Raw genomic sequence first — 26,131 nt, 5'->3', positions numbered from 1 at the left:
TTTTAACCAGCCAGAACCTCCAGTACAGTGTTGAGTAGGAGTGATGACACAGGATAATTTTGCTTTATTCCCGAGCGTTCAGTATCTAACATTAAGTGTGATGTGAGCTGTAGGATTTTCACAGATGCCTTTTATCTTCCCAAATAAAAAGGAAGTTCTCTCCTAGTCCCAGTTTGCTGAAAGTTTTTTTTAATCAAGAATAGATGTTGGATTTTCTCAAGTGCTTTTTCTGCATCTTTTGTTTGGGATAACCATACGGTTTTTCTGCTTTAGTGTGTTTATGTGATAAATCACATTGATTGATATTCAGATGTTCAGCTAACCTTGCCATCCTGGGTGAACCTTCTACATTTTTGCTAAGAATTTTGCATCTATTTTGTGAGGAATGTTGGGCAGTAGTTTTCTTGTCTTGTAATGCCCTTTTCTGGTTTGGGTATCAGAGTAGTGCCGGGATGCTAGAATGAGTTGGGGAGCATTCCCACCTCTTCAACTTTCTGGAAGAGTTTGTGTAGAATTTGCATTATTTCTGCCTTAAATGTTAGACTTTACCAGTGAAGCTATCTAGGCCTTGAGTTTTCTTTGTGGGAAGTTTTAACTACAATATCGACGCTTTACTTACTAGCGATCTGCTTGAGTATCCATCTCTTGCTCAGAGAGCAGGCAAGTTTCTGTGCTGCTGTGATGGGTGATCCTTGGTCTCTGCAGAGGGTCTTCCGGGGGGACTCTCCAGGGCTTCCTGTCCTCTGCCCTGGGTACTTGGCCCCACCCACCTAGCCCCTCCCCCGGCGATGGCTTCCTGGCCTCATCCCTGCAGTGGCCTCTTCCATATGTGCCCTGCGCTCTCCTGCTCCTTTGGGCCATTGTCCCCCCCCCCCCCCGCTGTTTTGTCCCTCCCTATCCCTTCTACACCAAGCAGCCATAGTTCGGTCTCACTTGCTGCCTTTGATGAAGTAGGTGGGAGCTCTGCCTGTGTGGCCTCACTGCGTCCCACAGCCACCTTCCCACCCGTCCGACCCCAGATTTCCAGCCGCCTGCAGGACCCTCCCAAGTCCACCCTGGGCATCTCATGTTCTCTGGTGTGGCGTCCTCCCTGCCCCTCATGCCACATCCCCAGAGCACTGGAACATGCCTGGTTCCTTGGTTGGGGGAGCCCTGGCTCTGGGCTGGTGAAAATGAGGTGGCCCTGAGGGTGGGAAGGAGCAAGGTCTCAGGGTGTCCTGGAGCCGGGGCCATTGTGGCAGATGTCCCAGTCCAGGAATCTGCCCCCAACTCCTGCCCTGCAGCCCAGCCTGCTCAAACCCCTGCCCCAGCCCGCTGCCCCTCACCCAGGGCAGGCCTAAGGATGTGCTGGTCACAGTCTAGTCCCGGTTTCTCAGGGCACAGACACGGTTGGCCCCTCAGGCAGGGTCCACAGCCTCAGCCAGGTGTGTGTGGGGGGGTAGGTCTTTGGGGGGCTGCCATCCTGGGGGTTCCAAGAGAAGGGGCTGGGCACAGCCCAGGCTTGCAGTGCTGCCCCTTGATATACAGCTATCTGTCCCCTCCCCCCATCCCTGGAGCAGCCCCAGCGCTCTGGACAGTTCTCAGGGAGGCAACAGCAGGTGTGCAGAGGGGGTATCGCTGTGAACCATGGCCACACACCCCCAACTCCCTGTTCCTTTGGGCATCAGGGGACTCCACAGGAGGGAGACCAGGATGCCATCCTCAGTCAACTTCACCCACTGCTTTGAGATTCACCAGCCATGGAAGCTTCTGTTGAGAGTTTTAAAAAGCAACAAAAGCCCAGAAAAGGTCTGCACGTGTGAGATGAGAATGATGATGGAAGCGTCCTCTGCTCACATGGTATGATGTCGATGCATACGTGTGTGTATGCTTTTAGCTTATCTGTATTTCCTAATTTTTTTACAGTACACAGGTATTGCATATGTAATTAAAAAGTAATAGTGGCTGGGTGCAGTGACCCACGCCTGTAATCCTGCATTTTGGGAGGCTGAGGCAAGAGGATTCCTTGAAGCCAGGAGTTTGAGACCAGCCTGGGCAACATAGCAAGACCCCGTCTCTACAAAAAATTCAAAAAATTAGCCAGGCATGGTGGCATGCGCCTGTAATCCCAGCTACTTGGGAGGCTGAGATGGGAGAATCACATGAGCCTAGTCGTTTGAGGTTGCAGTGAGCTATGATGATGTCTGTCTCCCTCCCAGAAAAAAGAAGTAAAGAAGTAAGAGTATAAGATTAGGTTCCCATGCCCCCATAGTGAGATCTTTTCAAGAACTGGGCTGTGTCCAGGCCTGGGCCCAGCTGTGTCCCCACTGCCCAGCATCTTGGCCAGGTGGGGCTAGGCCCAGAGGAATCAGACCATCGCTTCCACCTCTCCCCTGACTCTTTGGCTGAGAGGAGGCCTTAGTGGGGGGATTAAGAGGCCATGTGAATACCCCAAGGTGATGCCTAGCCTGGCCCCAGGCCTGCAGCAGGAGAGGAGTGAGGCCGGCCTGGAAGAGCTGACTTCTTGAAAGACTCAGTGAGCTATTGTGTCAGCAGCTGCTCTGGGGCCCAGAGCAGGTCAGGTGTGGCTCTCCTGCACCCCTAACCCCAGGTCCCTGGCTTTGGGGGATGTCTCCTGGGACTGTCAGCAAGCAGTGTTGTAGCCTCATGCATGGACAGAGCTGGACAGGGCAGGTGGGCTCTGTGCCTCGCTGAGATAGGTCCCATTGGAGGACTGTGGGATGCAGAGACAGTTCACCATGGCAACTTGGTCAGTGACCTCCAGGACCTGCAACCTGTCGGTCACCAGGCAACATTGCATCTGATCCCCTGAAGCCCCAATTTTATCCGAGGGGAGGCTGCCTCCTGGGGGCCAGCAGGACTGGGAGCTGCTGGACCTCCCTCCTGGAGCGTGGCCCACACTCTCCGGGCTCCAGGGAGACCGGCATGGGTGGCCTTTCCTCCCAGAGTGATCTTGCACAGGGTCTTTCAGGGCTTGCTGAGGCCGTGCTGTCTGTCTGCTGTCAGGCTAGGATGGTGTCTTTTGGACAGTGGGCTCCCTCAGGCCTGTCCACTGTCTGCTATTGGTTCTCCCCCATCTTGGAACCTAGTCAGTCCCCCAGGGTTCTGTAGCTTGTCCTTGGGGTGAGGAAGGCACCATGACTTCTGGTCCCTGGTTGTGCCACTGCAGTGATGGCCAGAGATGTTTCCAGGAAATCCTGATCCCTGAGTGCACAAGTGTCCCAGAGCCTGGTACACAGGGCCCCGGGAGGCTGGGGTTTGCTGTCACAGTGTTGACCCTGCTTGGGGGTGATGGGGCTGCACTTTGGGGCTGGGCTGGTGCAATGCCCACCTCCTGCCTGACCCTCGGAGGGCTGAGCTCTTTGACAACAGCAGGTGGAGGGAGCCTGTGGCCCTGAGGTTTGGCCCACAGCCTCTGCCTCTCTGCCACACACACCCATCTGGGGAGGCTGGGCATCAGCCCTGAGTTGCAAGGCCCAGGGCCTCTCAGTACTAGGACTCAAAGCACCACCTGCCCTGCCCCTCCACTGCCTGTGACAGTATCACTTTCCCATTTTACAGACAGGCAAACTGAGGCCCTGGGAGGTTAAGCTCTCCGCTAGATGGCCTAGGTGGTAATGCCCAGAGGCCTCAGCCCACACTGTGTAACTTTCTGTGACTCCCCAGTCCAGCCCTGGGATCCCTTCCTGATGGCAGGGCCTCACCCTGGAGCAGCAGCCGTGTGCCTAGAGCCCCTTGGTTTCTTCCTGTTGACAGCCCAGGTCCCCTGGAGGCCGGTGCTGCTGGTCCACTGTGGCCCCATCACCCAGTTCAGGTCCTGAGTCCCCCTTCCCCATGGGCAGGTGCTCACCTGACCCATGCCCTCACTCCACAGAGCAGGATTTGCCCTTGGTAGAGGTGGGGTCCCTGTTCTAGTCTCACCTGTTGGTCTTCCTGGGAGCCAGCTGTGTGGCTGGGAGATGGAGGCCCCACACTCAATGACCACAGCTGGGAGATGACGTGGGCCCCAGGGCCTTGTGGACTCAGGGACAAGTGGGGCACACCTCTGCTCAGCCAGGCTGCCTCCCCCAGGAAGCCCTCCCTGATGCACTGTGACTATCCCTTGTGGGATTCTGATTACAGGCTGGTTGTTTCTGCCTCCCCCCCGAGGAATTCAGCAAATAAACACCTCCTTGCAAAGTACTTTCCCTGCATGTTTATACATTGATTATAAACTTACAAACCCTTAAACAATTTAAGCCATAATTCTACATTGAGGACAACTGCTTCTTTGGAATACTTTGAACCCGCTTTACTAGTATGAACTGCTTCCGCTCCCTGCTGGGCCGCCGCCTCCCCTGCGTCGCGGCCTCCAAGGCGCCAGCACCTCACTGGTGGGTCTTGCTTGCCTGCATCCATCAGCACCTATTTTCCAGTCCCCTTCTGTGGAAAAAGGGCAAGTAGCCTGCCCAGGATCACCCATGGGTGAGAGAGGGGCTCAGGATCAGAGTACAGATTCCGATTCAGGTTAGTGTCCTGGGGCCACTGTAACCAAATACCCACACACTGGGAGGCCTCAAACAACAGAAATTTATTCTCTTTCAGTCTGGAGGCCAGAAGTCTGAGGTCAGGTGTGGCAGGTGACACTCCAGCTGAAGGCTCTGGGGGAGGATCTGTCCTGCCTCTTCCAGCCTCTGGTGGCTCCTGGCACTCCCTTGGCTTGTGGCCAGATCACTCCGCCCTCTGCCTCCATCTCACATGGCCTCCTCTCTGAGACTGTGTCTTCCCCTCTTCTGTCTCTTACAAGGACATATTGAATTTAAGGTCCACCCAGATAATCTCGAGGATGGTCTCACCTCGAGATCCTTAACTTAATTACATCCACAAAGAACCTTTTTCTGAACAGGTCCCAGTCACAGGTCCTGGGGTTGATGTGGCCATATCACGTTTGGGGCCCATGATACTTGGGTCCTGTGCCTCCAGCCACTCTGCTCTCCCCTGCTCCTGGAAGAGTCGCTGGGTCAGATGTGACACAGCAGAAGAGGAGGAGGGGTCAGTGGGCCAAAACATGAGACTCTCCCTAATCCCGCTGAGCATTAGAGCTGGAGAACTCGCTCGTTCCTGCGGAGAGCCCACTGCTAAATCTCCCTATGTCTAATGACTTCCTGCTGTTTGCTCAGCAGAGACGTGTGGCGAGGCTAGCACGTGCTGCAGTGGCCTTTGGTTCAGGGCTGCTGCCACGGGCGGAGCGGGCGGCAGGCACTGCCCTGGTGGCCTTTACTTTCTCCTGAGGGAGACGCACGCTGTGTTGGGAGATGAGTGCTGAAGGAGCAGTCACGCAATGTAGGGGCAGGAAGAGCGCAGGACTGGGGTGGGGTCTGTTTGTGACCGGTGGTCAGGAGAGGCCTCTCTGAGAGGAGGATGTTGGAACAGATCCCAGAAGAACTGCGGGTTCTGGAGGTGTCCAGATAAAGAGCATTCTGGGCTTGGTGACATCTGTGCAAAGGTCCTGTGGCCATAGCATGCCTGGGTTGTCTGTGACAGCAAGGAGTGAGGCTGAGAGGAGTGAGTTGAGGGGACAGGAGGGAGGGGAGGTAGACAGGACAGGGCATGGGGGCTTTGTGCAAAGAAGCTGTGTTCTGACTTTTGTTTGAGAGGCTCCTCTGCCCTGGAGCTGCCAGGGGGTCTTGTAGGAGCTGCAGGTTCTTGGGGCAGGGCCTGAGTGCTGGGCTCCCCTGAGACCTGGGGCAATTTTGCCTCGTGTATCTGCCCTGGGCCACCCGCCACCCTGATACCCCCCACCCCACGCAGGCTGAGCCAGGAGGGGTCCAGGTCTGTGACCAGAAGCTTCGCCACACCCTCCCAGGCTGCCTCCCGCCCCTCCCTAGCCAGGTCAGCTACTGCCTGGAGCAGCGAGGGAGGGAGAGGCTGCACCTGGATCTTCCCAACAGCTGTGAAGCGCCTGCTGCTTCCCTTGAGGCGCTGCTGTGCCAGTCAGATGGTGGCACATGCAGGAACGTCTTTGGCACCTGGGGTGCTTGCCACCTCCCCTCCCCATTGACGTACATGATGCTGTCCTGTGTGGGAAGCACAAGCCAGAGTTGGGGGGCCAGACCCACATGTGAAGCCCCTCTTGCCTGTCTCCTGGGAGACTGTCTACCCTTCTTTGCTGCCAGGGCTCCACTGGGATCGGCGATTGCCACTGTAGAGTGCTGTGGCCCTGTGCTGTCACTGGGGCATCTGCCTGCGGGGTGAGCTCCCCACCAAGGGTCTGGTGCTGGCCACTGGCCAGCAGTCGGTGGCTTGGGCTGACCTCTGACCGGCTGCCTGTTGGCCCCTTCAAGCTGAGAGCTGTTAGGTCTCATTAGCGCTAAGGGGGGAGCTGACCCAGGGGCTGGAGCAGGAGCTTCCTGCGCTGGCAGTGGCGGGGGGGGGGGCACTGTGCAGCCCACCCCAGAGAGTGATGAGCTGGTGCCCGTGGGGCGCTGTCCTCACCCCACAGTCCCCATTGTAGCCCATGTCCTGCAGCAGCAAATCGCAGGCTGCTGTCCTTGCACCCCACAGGTTGCCTGTTTGGATGGATTCGGGGATCGGTGGGGGAGCAGTGACTGGTCCCAGGGTGTCTGGAAGAATCCCCAACCTGTGCCCGCCACCCTGGGGCCAGAGGAGGGTGGTCACTGGAGGTGCTTCAAGAGAATGTGCCAAGACTAGATGATGCATCCAGAAGAGGCTTCTGACCTGGCTGCACCTGCCCAGAGGATGACCGGGGTGCAGGCCGGGCAGACCCCCAGCCAGCTGTGGCACTGGCATCCTGCTTCCATTTCCCTCCCCCTGGACTGATTATTTCCTGGATCGGCAGCTCGTCTCCTGGTCCCAGCCCAGTCCTTTCTTCCATCGGTTCCCTCCGTAGATGTGAACCAAGCCCCGCAGGGACAGAAACTGGTCTGAGGACGCTCATCATGGAGGGCATTTGTCCCCTTCGTGGTCCCAGTCTGTCTCATTCCCTCGGGGCTTGGGGCTGAAGTCAGAGGCTGCCACATGAGCACACCTGACTTCCTGAGGAACAGAGTCACACATTAAACCCCAAGGAGGATGATTTTGCAAGTGGCTGGGGAGGAGCCAGTCTGTTCAGAAGAAATTAGCATATTTGCTGCCCAGAACCAGTGCAAAGGCTTGGTAGCCGCTGTGCTGTCCGAGCGACATGTTAGGCTCCTGGGGCTGCCAGGACAGGTACCACAGGCTGGGCGGTTTCAGCCACAGAGAGGATGTGTCGTCTCATGGTTCTGGAGGCCGTAAGTCCAAGATCACGGTATAGGCAGGGCTGGCTCCTCTGAGGCTGTGAGGGAGGACCTGTCCCAGGCCTCTGTCCAGATCCTGGTGGCCACCAACAGTCCTTGGTGTTCCTAGGCTTGTAGAGGCATCGCCCCGACCTCTGGCTTCAGGTTCACATGCAGTTCTGCCTGTGCGTGGGTCTGTGCCCAAATTTCCCCTCAGTAAGGACAGCAGTCATGGATTAGGACACCCTCTACTCCTGTATGACCTCAACTGTAATGACACCCTAATTCCAAATAAGGTCACATCTTGACATTCCGGGGTTAGGATTTTAACATATAAATGGGGGATGCACAATTCAACCCATAACAGCACACACACGCCTCCCTGCTGAGTTCTCACTGTGCTAGACTTCAAGGGCGCACGTTAACGAAGAGGGATCAACCTGCTGCCGATTCCCCTCTGTGGCCTGAGCGAAGCCGCTGTGACAGTTCCAGAGCTGGTTCCTGGAAGGGGCCCCAGCTCTCCCCATCCCAGGACTCACAAAGGAAGTCAAAGCCAGGCCTTGTGGTGAGTTGCAGACTCAGGGCAGGTCTTGGTGAGACATCATAAGAAGAGACGAGATGCTCCACCATGCTGCACCCTCTCTGGGGGACCAGAGGTGTCCAAGACTATGGGACTGTCCTGGCCGGGTGGCTGAGTGTGGCTGGGCAGAAAAGCATCCACATCTGACCTGGGAGGCCTGCTCACCCCTTCTCAGGCCAACGCTCCTGCTCTCCTCTCCATCTCATCGCTGAGATCTCCCCCAAAGTGACCCCTCTGCAGGCTGGGCTGGCCACCACTGTGCCCTGCCACACTCTCCACCTCCTTGTCAAATGGGAAATTAGCTCATTTCTGGACATTTGTTTCCAGGCTGACTGTTTGCCTCCCCTCTGCCTCTGCACACACGAGGGCAGGACCCTGCGCAGTGAGCCCTGTGCCTAGCACATGGGCCCTCAGTCGACCACATTGACACTGATGTGAATGGTGGGTCTCCAAGAAAGGATGGAGCACACATGCTGTGTTTCTCAAACTCTTTTCTCAACAGTAGCTTGCAGGAGTCATGCTCTGTGGAACATCCTTTGGAGAGCACCGACCAATAGGCCAAGGTCCAAGCCCCTGAGCACACTCGCGAGGCCTCGCCTGGGGTCTCCACCCCGGCCTCTCCAGTGTCACCAGAGGGGGTTCCCCATGGTCTGGGGGCTGCATCCTGCCTCTTGGCCGTCACTCAAGCTGTCCTCATGATGCTCCCTCCAGGAAGTCCCCTGACACTCTGGACCCCGCTGCAGCCTAAGGGAGGAGCCCTCCTCTGACCTCCCATAATGACACCTGTCACACTTTCCATATTGTGTGATAGGTCACAGCTCACCTGTCCACTCTGCCGTCAGACCGTGAGCTCCTGAGTACTGAGCTGTGCAACTCCTGGCTCGTGGCTGGTGCCGAGTCCATGTTGCAGGGCAGGTGGGCGGATGACTTGCAGGGAGCACCCGGCCCACCGTCTGTCTCAGGGCCCTCGGCGGCTTATCAGGATTGGTATGTGGTTGTGCAGACGTCCAAGCTTTCAGTTCTCCCACATCCAGGCACGCTTAACCCCTGCCTCCAGAGCTGTCAATCACTCTTATTGCTCCTGCTTTTCTCTTCACTAGGCCTTTGCAAAGGGCGTCGTGTTCACAGACAAGTCCATCCAATGTCATAGTGAGAAGGATCTTGTGATGCTCTTAGTTCTTCCGAGTTGACATGCTCTCTCTTAACAGACTCCTAGACGTCCCAGCCGACAAAGTTCTTTTTTCTGTCTACGATGCATGCTTGCTAAATTCATTACTGTATCAGATTCATTTGGGCTTTGCTACGGTCTTTTTTTAAAAAAGCAATTGTAATTGAAATTTTAAGTTCAGCAAAACTCCCTTGTCTGCTGTATCAGATTGCTGAGTTCAGATATGTCCAATGTTCCCAGCATTTCAAAGTCCCCCTCATCGTATTTTCCACTCCAACAATGAAATCCGATGTCCTCCACGTGTGGTGTGTGAGAGGTGCACTTTGGGAGGTTGTGAAGGACCAAAGGGGAGTGCTTGCAGGGAATGTGCCCTGCCTTCCGTGAAAAGAGAGTGGCGGGAAGCAGGATCTGGGCGGCAGCAGTTGGAATGTCTGGCAGCTGCAGCATGTGGCTGGATTTTTCGACATCCAGGTGCACATGCTAAAGTAAGCTCAGTCCACTGGGTCAATAATGCTGGTGACATGAATTTGGGTTTCAGGGCAAGGCGTGGGAAGCCATTGGTGGGATGGCTGCCCCTCCTCCTCCAGCCGCTGCTTTTCACGGCTGGTTGTCCCTGTGCGCACTGAGTGCTGGCCACATCTCACCCTTACTGGCTCCGTCCTTGCCATGGGGATGGACCCACTGGACACTGGCGGGCCTCTCAGCTCTGTCTTGTTGAAGTGTGCAGCTCCCAAGTCTTTTGGGGACACACACCCCAGGGAGCAATCAGGTGTGTTCAACTGATTCATCCCTGGGGCCTCCCCATGGCCTCACCCTGTCTGTCCATCAACTGCCCACGGAGGATCAACACCTTTCCCAAGGCAGCGTTCCTGGGCCTCCCAGGGTCCAAACATGGCCATGGCTGTGTCCCCTACAGTTCATGTGTTGGAAACTTAATCCCTAGTGCAACAGTGTTGACAGGTGGGCCTTTAAGAAGTGATTAATTAATGCCATTATCGCAGTAGTGGGTTCATTATCAGTGGAGTGGGGTTGTGATGCCTTCCACGATATTATGACACAGCCAGAAGGCCCTCACCCTCCATCTGGGACTTCCTAACCTCCAGGACACAAGTCAAATAAGGTTTCTGTTCATTATAAATTACCCGGTCTGTGGTATTCTGCCACAGCAGCAGAAAACAGACCAGGACACCCATCCACATGGCTCCTAGGAACAGGCCACCCGGACAGGACCCTCAGCTCAGGCTCCAGGTGAAGTCCCAGCTTCTACCTCCAGCAGCCTGTTCTTTTATCCCCCTGGGCCCTTCCAGCCCAGCTGGGCTCCCTTGGGCAGTGCCTCATGGTTTTTCTGTCTGCGGCCGGAGTGCCTGTCTGGAGCCCCTTGGTGCTCTCTCCCCACCCGATCCCCTGTTCTGCCAGAGCCTCAAGCTGATCAGGGCAGAGCAGCAGAACAGGAACATGGAAGGGGTTCTGGGTTGAGACAGCAGCCAGTGATGGGATCCACCCACTGACCACCCAGCTGGCCTAGGCTTCAGTCTTAATCTGCTGCAAGAATCGATTGTTCTTATGACACACTATAAACTTCAGGCTTCATAGCCCTCAACCTGCTCAGGTGCACCAGCAATGGGACACTCGTCCAGAAAGGCCTCTCAGCCTTCAGGGCATTTATCCAAGGGCAGGAGCTGCAGTGCTGACTCGCCTCCGCCTCCCCACTCGGCTACTGTCTCAGGGAAAAGACTCCCCGTGGTGCCATCTGCTGCCAACATGCACTTTCCTCTCTTCCTGAACTGACATTTATTCCTCTGATCACAAAAAGAATACTTGATCATAAAAGAGACTTTGAAAAATAACTTATCTGTAGTCTTACTATTCAAATAAATATAATAGTAATGATTTACCTTGGGTGTATTTCCCAATCTCTTATTTATGTACATATGATATCTCTAATTTTAAAAATGCTACCTTTTTCATTTAATATTTTACCATTCCAGTGTCATTAACTATCCTTCCACAGTGTTCCGTCACAGGGATATGACCTGATTTATTGAATCAATCCACTGTTGATGGACTTTTAGCTTATGAGCTAATTTCTTGAATGTGCATTTGCTAGGTGATGACAAGAAAAACATACTCTTCTGTTGTTTTTGTTTGTTCGTTTTTGAGACACAGTCTCACTGTGTTGCCCTGGGTAGAGTGCAGTGGTGTCATTGTAGCTCACAGCAACCTCAAACTCCTGAGCTCAAGCCATCCTCCCACCTCGGCCTCCCAGAGTGCTAGGATTACGGCATGAGCCACTGCACCCGGCTATATTGTTTTTTTTTAAGTGTACAATTCAGTGGTTTTTGCTATGTTCACAAGGTTGTACAACCATCATCAGTAATTCCAGAACATTTTCATTGCACCATAAAGAAACCCCATGCCCCTCCCTTCATCCGCTGGCAACCACTAATCTACTTTCTGTGTCTACGGATTTGCCTACCCTAGACGTTTCATGTGAATAGATTCATATAGTATGCGACCTTTTGTGACTGACTTCTTTCACTTAGCCTAATGTTTTCAAGATTCTTCCCCATCGCAGCATGCATCGGTACTTCACTCCTTTCTATGGCTGAAAATGTATTCCATTGTACAGTTATGCCACATTTTGTTGATCCATTCAACTGTTTTCCAAAGGGGCTGCACCATTTTACAGTCCACAGGAATGTACTAGGGTTCCAAATTCTCCACGTCCTCACCATCCTCACCAATACTTGTTATTTTCTGGTTTTTTAGAAAAATTATTCCAATCATCCTAATAAATAAAATAATATTTTGTTGTCATTTAGATTTGCATCTCCTAAATGACAATGATGTTGAGCATCTTTTCATGTGTTTATTGGCCATTTATATATCTATTTTGGAAAAATGTCTATTCAAATCCATCTCCATTTTTTAGTTGGGTTTTTTGTCTTTTTTATTGTTGAGTTAGTTGTAAGAGTTCTTTCTAGCCTCTGGGTACTATACCCCTCCCAGACCCGTAACTGCAAAAGCTACTCTGTAGGTTGTCTCTTCACTTTCTTGATGACATCCTAAGAAGCACAAAGTTTTTAATTTTGATGTTGTCCAATCTATATATTTTTTTTTGTTGCTTGTACTTTGGGTATCATGTCTCAGAAACTGTTGCCTAGTCCAAGACCACAAAGATTTACCCCTATGTTTTCTTTTAAGAATTTTAGAATTTTGCTCTTACATTTAGGTATTTGATTCATTTTGAGCTAATTTTGTATATGATATGAGTTAAGAGTCCAACTTCATTCTTTTGTATGTGGGTATCAAGTCTTTCCAGGAGTATTTATTCAACAGATTATTCTTCCCTGGTTGAATGGTCTTGGCACCCTTACTGGAAATCATTTGCCCATAAGCATGTGGGTATATTTCTGGATCCTCAGTGTCATTGATCTATGTCTATCTTATGCTAGGCCACACAGTCTTGATTACTATTGCTTCATATCCAATTTCCAATCACAAGCATGAGTCCTTCAACTTTTTTTTTTTTTTCAAGGTTGTTGTGGCTATTTTGGGGCCCTTGTATTTTCATATGGATTTTTGGATCAGCTTGTCAATTTCTGCAAGAAAAAAAGGCAGCTGTTTTCATATGGATTGCATTGAATCTGTAGATCAATTTGGGGATTATTGCCATCTTAACAATGTTAAGTCTTCCGATCCATGAATACCATCTGTCTTCCCATTTATTCAGGTCCTCTTTAATTTCTTCCAGCAAGGTTTTATAGTTTTTAGTGGATAAATCTTACACTTCTTTTGTATTTGTTTTCTTTTTCTTTGAAATAGGGTCTTACTCTGTTGCTGGGGCTAGAGTGCAGTGACCCCATCACAGCTCACAGCAACCTCAAACTCCTGGGTTCAAGCGATCCTCCTGCCGCAGCTCCCAAGTAGCTGGGACTATAGGCATGCACCACCATGCCTGGCTAATTTCTTTCTATTTTTAGCAGAGATGGGGTCTCACTCTTGCTCAGGCTGGTCTTGAACTCCTGGCCTCAAGCGATCCTCCCGCTTGGGCCTCTCAGAGTGCTAGGATTACAAGCATGAGCCACCTTGGCAGACCTTCTTTTGTATTTTAATCCTTTTGATGCTATCTATGGTCAATGGGATCATTTTATCAATTTCATTTTCATTTTATTGCTACCATATCTAAATACAAATGATTTATAAAATAAATCTCTATTGATATACAATATACATACTAAAAGTTCACCCTTTTAAAGTGTATAGTTTAATGGTTTTTAGCAATGGACACTCTGGGCCGGGTGTGGTGGCACGTGTCTTAGTCCCAGCTACTCAGGAGCCTGAGGTGGGAGGATCGCTTGAGCCCAGGAGTTGGAGGTTGCAGTGAGCTAGGCTGATGCCACGGCACTCTAGCCAGGGTGACAGAGTGAGACTCTGTCTCAAAAAAAAAAAAAAAAAAAAAATAGTGGACACTCTGAACCTTTCCTATTGAATGTCATGCCAATCTCACCCTCTTTGCTACATATTTCCACCTCAGTTCCTTTTCCTCTGTTCTTTCCCTGTCTCGATTCTCTTTCTTCCCATTTTAAAAATTTTCGTAAAATTCATAACAAAATTGACTATTTAACCACTGTCGAGTGTACAGTTCTGCGGCATTAAGCACAGTCGCAGTGTGTGCAGCCCTCCCCTTGTATCTCTAGAATTTTCATCTTCCCAAACGGAATCTCTGTCCCCACTAAACACCAACTCCCACCCCCCTCGCCCCAGCACCCACTATTCTTTCCGTCTCTAACCTGACTACTCTAGGGCCCTCACGTAGGTGGGACCATGCAGGATTTGTCCTTTTGTGTCTATTTCACTGAGCATCACGTCCGCACGGTTCATTCGTGTTGTAGCAGGTGTCAGAACTTCCTTCCATTTTAAGGCTGAGTAACATTCCACTGTTTGTACACACCACATTTTGTTTATCCGCCGCTCTGCCAATGGACACGTGTGCTGCTTCCACCTTTTGGCTGTCGTGAATCACGCTGCTGTGAACGTGGGTGTGCCAGCATCTCTCCCAGCCCTGCTTTCGGTTCCTTTGGGGAGGCTGTCAGCTGAGACTGGGGGTATCCAGTGGAAGGTGACACTCTGGATGATGAAGGCCCCACCTCCTCACATTACCCAATTCCCAGGGCAGAGGGCAGCTGGGCCCATCCCCCACTGTGAGCAGCTTTTTTAGGTCCCCTGGGAGGAAAGAGCTGCAGACCACCATCAGGGCCCAGCAGAGGGTCCAGTCCCTCGGGCTCAGCCCCCCCAGCCCCCCATTGCTTTGCCACCCGCAGATGCATATTCATGCGTTAGAGCAGAACAGTGGCGCACACACTCCTGCACCCCACGCTACTGAAGGAAGGGAGCCCGTGTGGCTCCAGCCTCTTCCAGTCCTCCCGCACTCCACTGGAGCAGAACGCTGTGCTTCCAAACAGTCCTACATGATGAGGCTGTATCCCTAAATAAGCTGACAGGCAGTTCTGTGCATTTCCCCCAGCGTGTGAGGTCCGCTCACGTCAGCTAGGGGCCGCGGCCACCTTCTCCATGGCACCCTCTGCAGGGGCGTGATTAGAACCCAAGCTGGCTTTCTGTGCCATTGTCACAGACACCCAGTGCTGCCTGGAAGATCCTGTGGTGTCTGCCCACATACAAAGACGAGAGTTTTGGGCGCATGCTGCAACGTGCCACTGGGTTGCAGAGTGTGGGCAGCTCAGTTTTACTCAGATGGTGCCAAATTATTTTTCCAAAGTGGCTGCACCAATTTACACTCCCACCAGCAAAGCGAAGGTTCCTGTTGTTCCACTCACGCTCCTCTTAAACACGGACGTAGCTGAGGATCCCTGAACACGAGGCAAGCCAAACAGCCAACTCCTCCAAAAAGGGAAAACAGAGACAGTGCAGGCTGCCAATGGCAACTTTTAAAAAATTGTAATGAATATTTCTAGATAAATAAAAGGTTTTGCATCCATGAAACAACAGTAAGAACAGGAAATTAAAAACCTAATAGCAGAAATTAAACTTTCCAGAGTAAAATTGGAAGAAAAAGTTGAGGAAATTTCCCAGAACATGGGACAAAAAGTCAAAGACAAGATAGAAGTTAAATTATTTTAAAATTGGAGGGCCAGTGAACCTACCTCCTGGAGCTGGGCGAGGTAGACACCTTGAGGTGGTACAAGCTTGACTGTGAATGGTGTTTATATAGTCACAATGTAACTCCTGAATAGCTAATGTATTATAATAAAAACTGAGGATACAGCTGCCGGGAGATGGAGAGGGAAGCTCTGGGGAGGGCCATGTGTTAGTTTCCTGTGGCTGCTGTAAGGAAGTGCCACGAACTGGGTGGCTTAAGTCAAAAGGAATCGACTATCTCACAGTCTGGCGGCCAGAGGTCCGAATGTGGCCCTGCTCCCTCTGAGCCTCCAAGGGAGGCTGCTTCCTGCCTCTTCCTGCTTCCAGTGGCTCCGGGGGTCCCTTGGCTTGTGGCCTCATCACTCCACTCTCTGTCTCTATGGTCACATGGCCTTCTCTCCCCTGTCTCTGTGTCTCCTCTTCTGTCTCTTATAAGGACATTTGTCACTGGATGTAGGGCCGATCGGGGTAATCCAAGACAATCTCATTTCACAATCATTCACTTAATTACATCTGCAAAGACCCTCTTTCCAAATAAGGTCATGGTCAGAGGTTCCAGGGGTCAGGGGGTGGACATATCTTCTTGGAGGGCTTTCACTCTGCCCACTAGTGATAGCATGAAGGGGTGAATCTCCTGTAGGAGGAAGTCCGTAGATAATATTAAACTGGGACTTGTGAGTTAATACCAGTGTCACCACCAGGAGACCCAGCAGAAGGACGTGGACGTGGTTGCCTCGGCACAGCCCAAGGCAGGTCAGGGGGTGACTCAGAGCCCTGCTGTACCTACCTGGCCCAAGGGTGCATGCGTATTACATTGATGGCATTTGAAAGTTAAGTTATTGGAACATTGGGCAATGCAACCTGTGGACTGGGGGCCTGCGAGGACAGATTTCTGTCTGAGCCCGCTGACCTTTAGGCTCCAGTAGCCCCTCGCTGTACCCTTGCCCCACACACCGTATCTCCTTCTCTGTGCAGCGGCCCCACGACTGGCTCCTGCTCCTCAGATAAGACCAGCCCAGAGGCGGCCCTGGCAGCCACACCTGTCACCCCCGTGACCACAAGAGAGAAGATCCGGTCCAGGTTCCACGGCAGCCATGACCTGATCCATCGCCTGTTTGTCTGCATTTCAGGTGCGAGGTCTGGGCCTGGACAGCTGAGGACACTGGGTGGGAGGTGGGGTGCGCTTTACGGGCGCTCTGGCAGGGTGTGCACAGCCCTCCCTCAGGTTACTATAAGTGGCACCTGGTCTGCTCCTTTTCCTGGAGAAGGGCTAGATCTACCTAACACAGGAAGGTGGAGGAAAGGGACCTCTGCAGGTGGGAGTGGGGGAGCTGCCCAGGGGTGGGCACAGTGCAGGGCTCTCTAAGTGTCCCTCAGCCAGAACCACCTAGCGGTGACAGCTGTGACCTGTGGGTAAAATGAACAAATGTACATAGCAGATCTTGTGCTGTGGCTGCCACCGCGGCCCTCCGCCCCTGCCTTCTCCTGACTCCTGCATTTTCACTCCTGTCAAAGGAGCTGTCTCCCACGGGGCTGGGCTGTCTCCTCTTTCCCTGATTGAGTGGAGGACATGCTGGTCTCAGCCAACCCAGCACGTGGCACCAGCCTCTGAAGTTCCTTGCATCTGCCCTCTGTCACTCTTACCACGGTCCTCCTCCCCCAGGCGTGGCTGACCAGCTGCAGACGAACTATGCTAGTGACCTGAGAAGTATTCTCAAGACGCTGTTTGAGGTCATGGCCACCAAGCCAGAAACGGATGACAAGGAAAAGTTAAGGAAGGGTAAGTGCCCACTCAGGATGGGCTCTGAGCCTGCGCCAGCCACCTGTGTCCACTCCCCCCAGGGGGGGAGGTGCTGAGAAAACCTCCTAGCCCTGGGCAAACATGGCCCCAAGGCAAGCTTGTACCCAGTACTGGCTGACCTGCCACAGTCCAAATGTGCAACCAAAGGGTGCATAGCCATGGGGCCTGGGAAACACCCAGCAAGGCCACCTGCCTGGAGAAGGGGCTCTACCCCTATGAGTTTGCAGATAGGTCAGCCCCACTGTTCTTCTGTGAGCAGCACGTGGCTCCTGGCCCCCTGCACACACTGCAGCAAGGTAACCTGACTCTTACTGCCCACAGAGGCTGGCACAGCATCACTTCCACTGAATTCTGTCTGTTGCAGCAGAGGCCAGCCCAGAGTCGTGGGGGGATGTGGGCCACACTATTCTATGGGGTAGTGGAAAAGAGTCCACTCTCAGACCCAGTCACACACAGGCATGTGTACACACGTGCATGCACACATGCCCACAAAGTGCACAAACATACATGCACACAAGTGCACACTCTCATACACATGCACATATAGCACATATAAGTGCACCACACATGCATGCAACACACACTTGCATGTATGTGCACATACACTCACACTCACACATGCACACAGCAGTTATTTGGTGAGGGAGTAGGCATCAGGGAAAGGACTGATTAGGCACAGGGAGGTTGGCCCATGGCCCTTGCAGGATTCTGGAGTGGGACAGGGGGTTTGACCCCTGCCCACCAGCCCCTTGTGCTGGGCTCAGGTGCCTGTTCTGGGGGTGCTGCCCCTCACCACAGGGGTCTGGGCACCAGGGACAGCCTGCCTGGTCCTGGAGCCCTGGCCCAGCAGGGCATGTTCTTGCCAGCGGGGAGGAGCCTTGTGTTCACCGAGCTCAGCCCCTGGAGTCCACATCACACCCTTCTGCCAGGGAGTTCTCAGCAGGGCTGCCCTCTGGAAATCGCACTCCAGAGGAGGCAGTGTCACAGACTGTCTCTGCACCTGGGGATTGTAAGCCCCTCGGGTCACTCCCTGGACGGGGCACTCACACTGGCAGTCTGGGGGGTCTGGCCACACTTGTGCAGTGCGGGAAGGAGCACCCACCTGCCTCAGAGCCCACCACCCTATGCACACAAGGGACCTCAGAAGGGAAGAGACCCAGCCAGGATCAGCACGCTGTGGGCACTCCCTCCGTGTGCTGCGAGACTGTCAGTGGGTCTGGGGGAGCTGACCCTGCTGCAGGCACCCCGGATATCCACCAGGGACAGGTGACCATGCATCGACCACCTCACCCACCACCCCCAATGGCCTCCCTTTTTCTGCCAGTCACCCAGACCCTGCGTAGTGCGGCCTTGGAGGATTGCGCATTGTGCCAGGAGACCCTGTCATCCTCAGAACTCGCAGCTAAGACTCGAGACGGGGACTTCGAAGGTGTGTGGGAGGCTCTGGGCCGGGGGCTGGCATGCTGCATGTTGGGCGGAGCACCCAGGAGCCTGCTCTGGACATTTTGACCTCTCTGCCCCACCCCATCCCCTCCCAGAGGCTGTCTGGGTGTGAGGCTTCCCACGGGTAGCCTCCCACGCTGCAGCGCCCCTCCCCTCCCAGGTGGGCACACAACCAGCCCCAGACACTGCCCGGGACACCAGTGGGGGGCCGTGGGAGTCAGGGGGCATCCTCACTGGGGGGGTTGCATGAGTCAGGTGGGGGGCCATGGGAGTTAGGGGTGCCTTCTTCATGAGGGCAGGGCACTGAAGCACATCTGTGGGGATGGGGCTCCCCATGGCCTTTGGAATTTGCTGGTGGCAGAATGTGAAAACAGGCCCCTGGGTCCCTGGAGGTCTGGGAAAGGTACCAAAGTGGACGCCAGCAGATAGGCCTTAACAGGGCGGCCAGAGCCATTCGGGAGAGTGAGGGTCACAGCCAGGGTGTGGTCACCCAGGTGGAGGCTCCCTGCAGCACTTCCCAAATGCAGGTGTCCGGCCTGGGGTTTGGTGGCCCGGCACTGCCAATAGCTGTGACGAGTGACCGGTGCATGTGATGCCATCAGTTTCCTGAAATCACAGCCAGTACCTGAGGTCTAGGGGAAGACAGAGAGGAAGAGAGGGATCAGCGGTGGCCTGCACCCGCCAGGCCTCTGACCCTGCCCCCGGCCCACCTGGCTCTGCCACTGCTGATGTGTCCCCGGCTCTCATTGTGACAGACCCACCTGAGTGGGTGCCAGACGAGGCCTGCGGCTTCTGCACTGCCTGCAAAGCTCCATTTACTGTCATCCGCCGAAAGCACCACTGCCGTAGCTGCGGGAAGGTAGGTGGGACCACTCCTCAGAGGATGTTCCCACAGTGTCACCGGGGGTCCTGTCTACAGGTGCAGCATGAGGTTCTGGAAGTCAGGACCTGTGCCTCCGGGAGGGTGGCGAGGTCTCTGGGTTCCTGTGAAGAGGCCCCAAGTTTGGGCCCTCAGAGCCTGGATGGTGCCCGTGTCCAGCCCTGACCACTTTAGAGCCAGGGATGGGGAGGGGACAGAGGGTGAACAGTAGCCTTGGTGGCCTTGGTGCAGGGCTCGGACCCCCTAAGAGAGCCCAGCCTCCTGGGGTGAAGCCTTAGCCAGGGTTTCCTGGAGGTTCCAGCTCCACAGCCATAGGGCTGGGGACCAGGCAGACCTGCCACCTGCCCTGCCAGGGCTGGATGGGAGGGGCCTGGCTGGCTGCTGAGGCCCCGCGCCTTACTCCCCCAACCCCCATACCACCCCTACCCCATTCTAGATCTTCTGCTCCCGCTGCTCCTCGCACTCAGCACCGCTGCCCCGCTACGGGCAGGTGAAGCCTGTCCGTGTGTGCACACACTGCTACATGTTCCACGTCACGCCCTTCTACAGCGACAAGGCGGGCCTGTGACACGGTCCCAGGCACATGCCCCCACCCCCAGGCAGGACCCCCAGGAAGGACAGGAGAGTCTCCCTGTGTCTCATCCAGCTGCCAAGTTCTAGGGCTGCCCAGACTTCCAAATTGTTCGGAGCCTCCATCCCACCCACCCTGGCCTGGGACCCCACCCAGGGACCCCAGGCCGGCTGCAGGGTGACCGGTTGGCCTGACCCACAGAGGGAGCCCAGTGGCAGGGGGCCTGGCAGGTGGGCTGGGCTTTCCTGCTGGTCCGCAGGAGCTCTGCTATGCCTGGTGTGTGCAGGAGAGTGGCCTCCCCGAGGGGCCTCTCTGTCCGGTGAATCTAGAAGCAGGCACAGGGGAAGCTGGGCAGGCTCACCGACAAGGCAGGGTTTCCCGTGCGCTCACCAAATCAGAAATAGCGGGCTGTCCCTTCCTTCCCACAGCCACCCACCGCCTTCCCCAGTGCCCACCCTCGCTGGCCTGCCTCATGCATCTCATTTCTTCTTGGCGGGGGAAGTGCGGGAGGCCACTTGGTGGGGCTCTGGGTAAGCAGGGGCCTGGTGTCCGCCCTCCACTGTCCACCTGCTGGCGGAGCCCGGGCAGCACACAGACCCTCAGGCGGAGGTTGCTCAGGGTCTTGGGCCCAGGCTCACCAGGCAGCCCAGGACCGCTGGGGGCTGCCAACACGGCCACCACGACCCCCTTCCCTCTGTACCCCCTGGGATCCTGGCCCACTTCCTCAGACCCCAGAGCAGCCTGGACCCAGGCTGACACGGCAGAGTGGCCCCAGCACGGACACCTCCTCAGGCTTAAATCTCAGGCTTCACATTGCAATGATGATTGCAGTTTTATTTTTAGAGATGACACACCTACTGCTTCTTTTATAGGATAAAATGCAATTACTATTTAACAGTGGAATACACATGCAGAAAATGGCTTCTGTGGGGGAGAGTATATAATGGAGAGAATATTATGTATTGAAATTATATTTATTTTCTAAATGCTGTAATTCGAAACCATTTCCATAAATCTATTTAAGGATTGCAGACGCTCTTCGTTTCTTCTCTGAACGCTGACTCCTTTTTCTCTGTCTGGAAAGCGACGGTGCTCGTGCTGACATGGGTGCTGCCTAGGAAGCTGGGGGCTTCTGCACTCCTGGGACAACTGCAGGGCAGGCCTTGGCTCCCTGTCATCCCCCAGGAGAGGAGGGGTCTCCCCCTGCCTCCCTGCAAGCCCCATCCCATACCTTCAGGGCTCCGTGCCCCACCTGTCTCGTTCCTCTTCTCATCTTCAGCTCAGACCCCTGGCTCTTGCCATCTTGGGTCCCACCCCACCTGGGGACCCTGGTGGCAGGGCCTCGCTGCCCAGCAGCCTGGGCGCTGCCTCCTGGAGGGCCCTGGAGAAGACAGCGTTGTCACAGCGATAGGCCTGGGCCTCTGGAGGTGGGCGCTGGAAGGCCAGAGAATGGGGCACTTTCTGACTGGTGAGAAAGTATTTTAGAACGTGGGGCTCCCTCTGCCTTTGGGAGCAGAAGAGAAGGGCATCCATGGAAGCTCAGTATCTCTGGCTGCCCAAGGCTGGGTCCCATCCCCCCACACCTGAACAGAACACAGAGAGATGGTCCTTCCCACCCCACATCCCACCCCCGACTCTGGTGGACAGCTGTGGCCTGTGTCACTGGCTGGACAGCTGTGCCCCAGTGGAATCGCCCCTGCAGGGAAGCCTGCATGGATCTGCTCTGTGGGACCCCTCTCTCTTCACAGGCACCCACACTGGCCACCTGAGATGTGGTGGTCCTCCTTGTCTACCAAGTCAGAGGTGGGAGAGGCAGTGGAGACCAGGAAGGAGGGTCTGCCTCCCAGAGGGTGGAGCCTGGGCCCCAGGGCGGCAGATGGGAAGATCTGCATGTGGCCAGGTCCTGGGAACCCTTCAGGCCAGGGAGAAGGGGGCAGCCCCTCCCTGAGCTGCCCTGCAGGAAGGCCTGGGGCCACAGGAGCCCTCCCTCGAGGTGGCCCACTATCCTGTTCATACAGAAATGAGGGGTTTCCTAGACTCTGGGGTTGCACAATAAACTCAGGATGTTCAGTCACCCTGCCCTACTATGGGGCTATCCTCACCACAAAGGCAGAGCCAGAACCTGGGAGTGAGAAGGGCTGGTCCCAGGCAGAATCCAGCTCAGGAAGGATCTAGAAGGGCTGACCTGCCACCCACCCAGAGCTGGGGCTCCAGACTGGGAGAGCTGGGGGGTGACGGTGGGGGGAGTGCCCAGGGCTCTGGATCTGGAGTCAGCCCCTGCAGGCCAGCCTCAGGACCACATGCAGGTCAGCATTCCTGAGCCTCAGTTTCCCCGTCCTCGCCACCATGGTCCTTCCTGCTGGTGTTTCCTGAGCATGCTGCATTCCCTGGCTTCACATATGCTGTCCCCTCTCCTCCCACGACAGTCCCTCAAGGCAGCAGGATCCCTGTGTTATAGATGGGGAAACTGAGGCTCATAGAGGTCAGTAAGTGGCAGAGCTGGGTTGCGGGCTTCTAGGAGGGTCCCACAAGAGGCGGAAGCAGAAGTGTCCTGTGATGTGAGGAGCCTGGAAGTATTAATATTCCCGGGGAAGGCACCTCGAGAGGCAGTGGCTCCGCCTGGTCGCTCATGGGGCAGCTGGAGGGAGGAGAGGCTGCCCTGAGCACGGCGCCTCCCGCCCTCTCTGGGCTGTGCACAGGCACTGTTCTCCAGCACCTCCCACCGCACCCCAGCTTCGGGGGAACAGGCAGGGGCCCGAGGCTGGGCTGTGCCCACCCCACAGGGGCTCAGGACCCCAGAGGCAGTCTGCAGCTCCCAGGGACAGGCTAACAAGTCACAGAACCGGTGTCCCAGGGGCTCAGAAGCAGGCCCTGGGGCAGAGATCGCCACATCATAACTTGGGGAGGTGGCATGAGGTAGGGAAGGGGGAAGCCCCGCTGGGTCCTGCTCTTTCCACGGTGGGCTCAGCTCAGCCACCACAGAGGTGGCTCCAGAGCCCCTGCCCCTGCCACCCCCACACACTCTGGCCTCTGGAACTGCCCCTGTGGCCCCCCATGGCTCACCTCTACAGCAGCTTGTGGCCTGGCCTGCCTTCCCGAGGGGGGAGCCCAGGCCAGCCGCCAGCTGTCCTGTCTGGGAGGCAGCGAGGCCTCCCCAGCCCACACCATTGAGCTGTGCTGGTTCCCGGGCTGAGCAAGGATGAGGAGGCCAGGAGCACAGGGCACAAGGCCCTGGGGCAGTGTGGGCGTGCACGCAAGAGGTGTCCTTCTTGGTGATGAAGGTGATGGATGCCAAGTTGGGGGCGGGGGCAGGGGTGGGGTGGGGAGGCGGGTCTGAAGCAGGGAGACCAGCTGTAGCCCCTAAGGGCCGCCAGGGGTCACCCCACGCCGCTGCCTCTTCTAGGGAATCAGGCTGCCAAGGTTCCACTGTGTTGGGGGCACCTGGAGCACTTGCCTGCTGGGGCCGTCCACTGTGGCCAGGTACCCCGAGTCTGAACAGAGCTCCCAGTGCAGCCAGACCCAGTAGCCAGGCCCTCGTCTTCAAGGTCCAGCAGATGGTGGAGGGTCCAGAGAGACCTGACACAGCAATGACCAAAGGCAGGACAGACCATGCCCAAATGGCTTAGGGAGGCTGGGGAAGGGTTGGGGTGGCGGCTGACAGCACCCTGGAGGGGCAGCTCCAGCCTGTTTGTGGGCCCAGTGCCTCGAGCTGACTCAGCCCTTGCTTTCCTGTTCCCTGGACTCTGCAGTGGGAGCTGAGGGGAGGCAGGCAGGACTCAAAGTGCCCACCCCATGCCACCCCCATGCCCCAGAGTCCTGTAGGTGCTCCCAGACCCTCCCAGATGCACCTCCTCCAGGAAGGCTTCCCAGATAGCAGCACCCCTCTCCTCCCAGCAGAGCCCCTGCCATTCATGGGAGGGAGACCTGCTCTTCTACCCCAGGCTGGTCCTCCCCAGGCCTTGAAGAAGAAAGGGCCTCTGCACCACTGGGGGCATGGAGCAGCAGCAGGGCCAGGCTGGCCCCTCTGTCTCTGGTGGCCTGAGCCTGGGCCTGTCCAGCTGTCAGTGGCTCTGGCCCTACCAACTTGGGAGACCACCCCCTGACACCACGGCAAGTGTCTGAACTGCACCCAGAACCCTCCTTCATAACCTTTTTATCCCGTATAAAAGTTTTTGAAAGGAAGTTTTAGTCTTCTGCTTTTGGACACTTTGGCTATAAGAAATTCATTTAATTTACAATTGTCTAGGTTGTCCAGGGGTCATCAGCACAGAGAGAAAAGTTTGTAAAGTGAGAAAAACATCCACCCCACTAATTGTTCACAAATATAATGAACTGTTTCTTATTTTAAGTTTAAAAATAATGTTGACATTACGTTATGTAGATATTTAATTACATCTTCATGCATTTTGATTTTGCTGTCTTCTTTTTGTAGTCTGGAAACGATGTCTTCCTGAGTGTCAAACCTTTTGGAAGGCCCCCAAATGCTTGGAGGCCTGGCCTGGTGCCCACGGCTGGCCAGCCAGGGCAGCCTTGCCCCACCCTAAGTTATGACCAAGACTGCTATGACCAGTTGTGACTGGGCAGGCCCCATCTCTCCGGGGCCCCATTGCCCTGTGGGCAGGGCCAAGGGCTAGAAGCACTCGTTGATTTGGGACTGATTTTCAGGTTCCTGCCACTTCCTGGGTACCTGCTGTGCCCAGCCCGCTACAGCCCATTTTATAGCTAGGGAAACTGAGGTTCAGAGAGGTTAAATGAGTTGGTCAACTTCTCATGGCCAGAGTAGAATCTAGGGTGTCTTTGGGGGTGGGAGCCCCTGACAGAACTCCCCAGGACTCCCCCTGGTATTGGCACACAAGCAGGCATCTCAGTGCACGGAGGCCAAGGCTTCTGGGGGGTTGGCACACACTGGGGGGCCAGTTGTGGCTCTCCAGTGCCTGATGACTGGGGCCATCCCCCAGGACCTGCCTGAGGGAGCTGCCCATGCCAGCCACCCCCGGGGTCTGAGGAGAGGCAGGCTTCGGGCCAGGGGAGGAGACACACAGGGCAGCCTCCTGCACAGAATGTGGGGCTGGGGGCCGGGGCTGCAGGACATCTGCCCCAGGGACTGGGGAGGCCAAAGGCGAGACAGGAGGTGGAGCCAGGGCCAGGCATCCAGGCAGTGTGGGAAACAGGCCCTGGAAGAGGGTGGGCCTCACCAAGCTCCCCTCCCTGGGGGTGTAGTGTGGTGTGCTGAGGCCCTCAGACAGCCTGAGAAGACAGGGTGCGTTCCGGAACCAGGGTGCCTACGTTCATGTGCGGTGGCGACAGGGAGGTTGGTGATCCTGAGTCCAGAGAAAGGAAGTTGGCTCAGTAAGCGCAGGGAAGGCTGGGAAGCAGTCTTCCAGAGGTTTCTTTCCCTCAGGTCTCCTTAGGGCCTTTGATACCCTCACGGGACCCTGGGGGAGGGAAGTAAGGCAGCCTTTCCCAGGCCGGACCAGGGGTCCTTCATCCCATCCTCCGAGTGCCCCCAGAGGTGGACAGAGCGTCCTTGTTTTACAGCTCAGGAAGCTGAGGCAGGGCTGGGGCTGGGGGAAGAAAACCCAGGTGGGCGAGGTGGGCGGGGTGGGCGAGTGCAGGGAGAAGACCAGGCAGACTGAAGACTTACCAGCCCTGGCCTTCCACCCAAAATTGGGAAGCCCCTTCTAGATTGAGGCCCTGCCCTCCTCCTGGAGCCCCAGCTGAGGTGGGGTGGGGGAGGCTGGGCTCCCCAAAAGGGTAGTGAGGGAGAATACTCCGGGGGGTGGCGGGGAGTCTAAGACTGGGCCGCGGGCTTAGAGGATAGGGCAGTGAGGGGCATGTGGCTGGTCCAGCAGGTGGAGGTCCCGGGGGCTTGGGTGCATGGAGGGGGCTCAGGAGTAGGGGTGGAGACAGCCCCCACCAGAGCAGGGCAGGGGGACTGGGCTCCCTGGGCAGAAGGCTTGAGATGTCTGCCCCTCCCTCCTGGCCATGGGCTCCCTGGAGAAGGGGCAGGAAGAGCTGGGCAGGCCTGGGGGAGGGGATGGGCAAGGAGGCACCTGGTCCAGCCTGGGCCCAGGAAAGGCTTCTAGGACCTGGGGACCTTACTCCAGAAGAGGCCTGGCACGGCCCGCCTGCTGCAGGCCAGCCCAAGCCATGTGCTCCCCTCCCCAACCTCTCCCCTGGGCTCCACAGGTGGCTGTGTGCCCCAGTGCTGACCGGAGGTGCCTCTGCCCATCTTGGGGGGGCACGCTAAGGCTTGGAGTATAGAGGCCCAGC

At 55.6% G+C, this 26,131-nt stretch overlaps 1 protein-coding gene across 2 annotated transcripts in view; it reads left to right on the top strand.

Annotated features, from left to right (window-relative positions):
* The window catches only part of ZFYVE28 (zinc finger FYVE-type containing 28), a 65,132-nt gene extending 44,243 nt beyond the window's left edge, over positions 1-20,889 (top strand). Inside the window, exons 8-12 of one of the 2 annotated variants that reach the window (XM_045528191.1) lie at positions 16,139-16,293; positions 16,827-16,943; positions 18,289-18,393; positions 19,163-19,266; positions 19,724-20,889. In XM_045528191.1, the coding sequence (XP_045384147.1) occupies positions 16,139-16,293; positions 16,827-16,943; positions 18,289-18,393; positions 19,163-19,266; positions 19,724-19,855 (613 nt within the window). In that variant the 3' untranslated portion in view covers positions 19,856-20,889. Of the gene's footprint in view, positions 1-16,138; positions 16,294-16,826; positions 16,944-18,288; positions 18,394-19,162 lie in introns of both variants that reach the window. The other variant, XM_045528190.1, reaches the window with a different exon arrangement.
* Positions 20,890-26,131: the final 5,242 nt, after the last annotated feature.

This window comes from Lemur catta, chromosome 17 (assembly GCF_020740605.2).
Source record: "Lemur catta isolate mLemCat1 chromosome 17, mLemCat1.pri, whole genome shotgun sequence".
In the NCBI taxonomy this organism is placed as follows: Eukaryota; Metazoa; Chordata; class Mammalia; order Primates; family Lemuridae; genus Lemur; species Lemur catta.
Note: the sequence above shows the minus strand (reverse complement) of the source record. Positions and strands in the feature narration are given on the sequence as shown.